Below are 2,192 nucleotides of genomic sequence, written 5' to 3'. Positions count from 1 at the left end.
TCCATCCATCCATCCATCCATCCATCCATCCATCCATCCATCCATCCCACTTTATTTTGATCTCTTTATGGCGTTTCCATAACTTTGTTATTGATCTTGTAAAGTATGGGAACGGCTTTGTGGGTCATTTCTTTGACATAGAATGATCATGCTCAAAGTGAAAAACCAGCACAAGACTGAGTGTGGTTCAGATTCTTCACAACAAAAGTTGAAATGGACTTTGTAATTTGCTTTGTCTTTTCCATGTTAGATGAAAACTTTTACATCACTCGCTCTTTTTTCCACCGTTTGCAGCGGCAGTTACAACCGGCTGCTTTTCTTCTCCTTCCTCTGAGTGAAAATATGTACACAACGTGCATACAGTGGAGCTCTTATCAGTGTCTTTCTTTTTATTTAGTTTTAAAGAAGCTGAATTACTTTCTGTGCAGAACGAGCTGTTTTTATGTCTGTCAGCCTCATTCTGTGTTGTGTGCATGCCATAAACTGTCCAGGCGCGGCACTAACACGAGTGCCGTTTGCATTCCTGTCTGCGGTTATTAGCATAAAATGAAAATTATTTTTGACATTTTATATCAATTCAGAATTGCTTGTGTCTGCAACGCATCAAACATAGATTATAACCACCACACTTACTAATTTCTTACTCATTTGGTTGTTTCTGAGCAGATTACCATGACTCCTTCTTTCCACACAACCCCCATTTCAAATAGTTCCAACTCTTAAACTGATAACGTAGATTTAAAATAATTACAACATTTGTAAGTAATGCAAGTAAAACAAAACTTTTGTTAAAGCAAGGGTGTATGTATGTTTGATATTTTGGGAGCAGTGGAGAATTGCAGCCAAGATGAAGCAGGAGGAGAATGACTTCAGCTTTGCCAGAGAGCTGAGAGACCGGGGCAAGAGACTACAAGCCTTGGAGGAGCAGCTGGAGCAGAGAGCCAGGTCTGACAGCTTCCACAGTCCACGTTAAAATTGAACTGGATATACAATATATGTTCAAAGTGCCGAGACATAATTTCCAACTGTACGACATATGTTAGTGGATGGGTCTATGCCACATTTCAGTTCAGTTGGAATAAGCGGTAATGCTGCAGCGTGAGCAAATGCTATCAGAGTTTGCAATGCACGCAGAGAGCTGTTATTCAGTCTGAACATGGTGGGGATCTGTGTGCCAACGCTGAAGAAAGCACCTGTCATCTGCAGCTTTTCAAACGCAGTTCACATCCTGCACTCCTCCTGCTTGATGAAATCTTCACAGAATTCAAGGCTTATAAACCTAATTTTTTTTAGAATGTGTTCGGATGAATGTTAGAATTTGTACAATGCTGATGCAGTTTTCATCTTTTACAAGCCTTGATAGTTTTACATTTAAAAATAATCAGTTGTTGAGGTGCATAAAGGAGGTAAGCTGGATTATTCACACAAAATCAATTCTAAACGTTTAAGATTAAATTTATTGGATTCATTTTTAAGTCCTATCATAAAATTATGTAAAGAAATGCTTTTAGGTGACTTCATACCAGTAATTGCTTTCTTTACATAGCCACTGCAAGTTGCTCTGTTTATACCCTCACCTGACATCATGCACGTCTACATTTTGATCTTGTATTGTAGGAAGGAGCTGATTGCTCAGTACAGCCGCTTGTCAGAGGAAGCAGCTCGCAGAGAGAGACGAGCCATGTGGCGAGTGCAGCGAATGAGACTCGACGAAGCCCGCGCTCACTTCTTCATGTTTGACAGGCAGAAAATTCAGGTTCGTGATGAACACACACACAAAAGGTTGATGTACTTGGACAGCTAATCTTCTGATTTCATATTCTGTGTTTTTAAAGAAATGGATCTACCGTATTTTCCACTGTATTCGTCGCACCGCCTTATAAGTCGCATCAGTCCAAATATGTCTAATAAAGCGGAAAAATCCATTAATACGTCACTTCGCTGTATACGTTGCATCTATTATGCGTCATCGATGACAACCCGGAAATGTGGGCCGGTGTTGCATCAAAAATCTATGGGCTTCCAAATGGCGGCTGCGGGATTGTGCAAGGGAGGATTTAACAAGAATTGAACAAGATTAACACTTAAAAACAATTGTTTGTTTGCTCGAAATTATAGTAAATGTGTGTCTCAGTCTAACTTTTCCTTAATAAATGCACTTTGACGGTCAAATCAGCTGCATTTCAAAAGCT

At 39.7% G+C, this 2,192-nt stretch overlaps 1 protein-coding gene across 1 annotated transcript in view; it reads left to right on the top strand.

Annotated features, from left to right (window-relative positions):
* tubgcp6 (tubulin, gamma complex associated protein 6) overlaps positions 1-2,192 on the top strand; it is a 36,623-nt gene that overhangs the window by 16,781 nt on the left and 17,650 nt on the right. The window contains exons 14-15 of the mRNA XM_037683735.1: positions 830-945; positions 1,618-1,756. Coding sequence (XP_037539663.1) covers positions 830-945; positions 1,618-1,756 — 255 coding nt within the window. The remainder of the gene's footprint in view (positions 1-829; positions 946-1,617; positions 1,757-2,192) is intronic.

Source organism: Nematolebias whitei, chromosome 10 (assembly GCF_014905685.2).
Source record: "Nematolebias whitei isolate Nwh7 chromosome 10, NemWhi1, whole genome shotgun sequence".
NCBI classification, from domain to species: Eukaryota; Metazoa; Chordata; class Actinopteri; order Cyprinodontiformes; family Rivulidae; genus Nematolebias; species Nematolebias whitei.
This window is presented reverse-complemented; position numbering and strand designations above follow the sequence as displayed.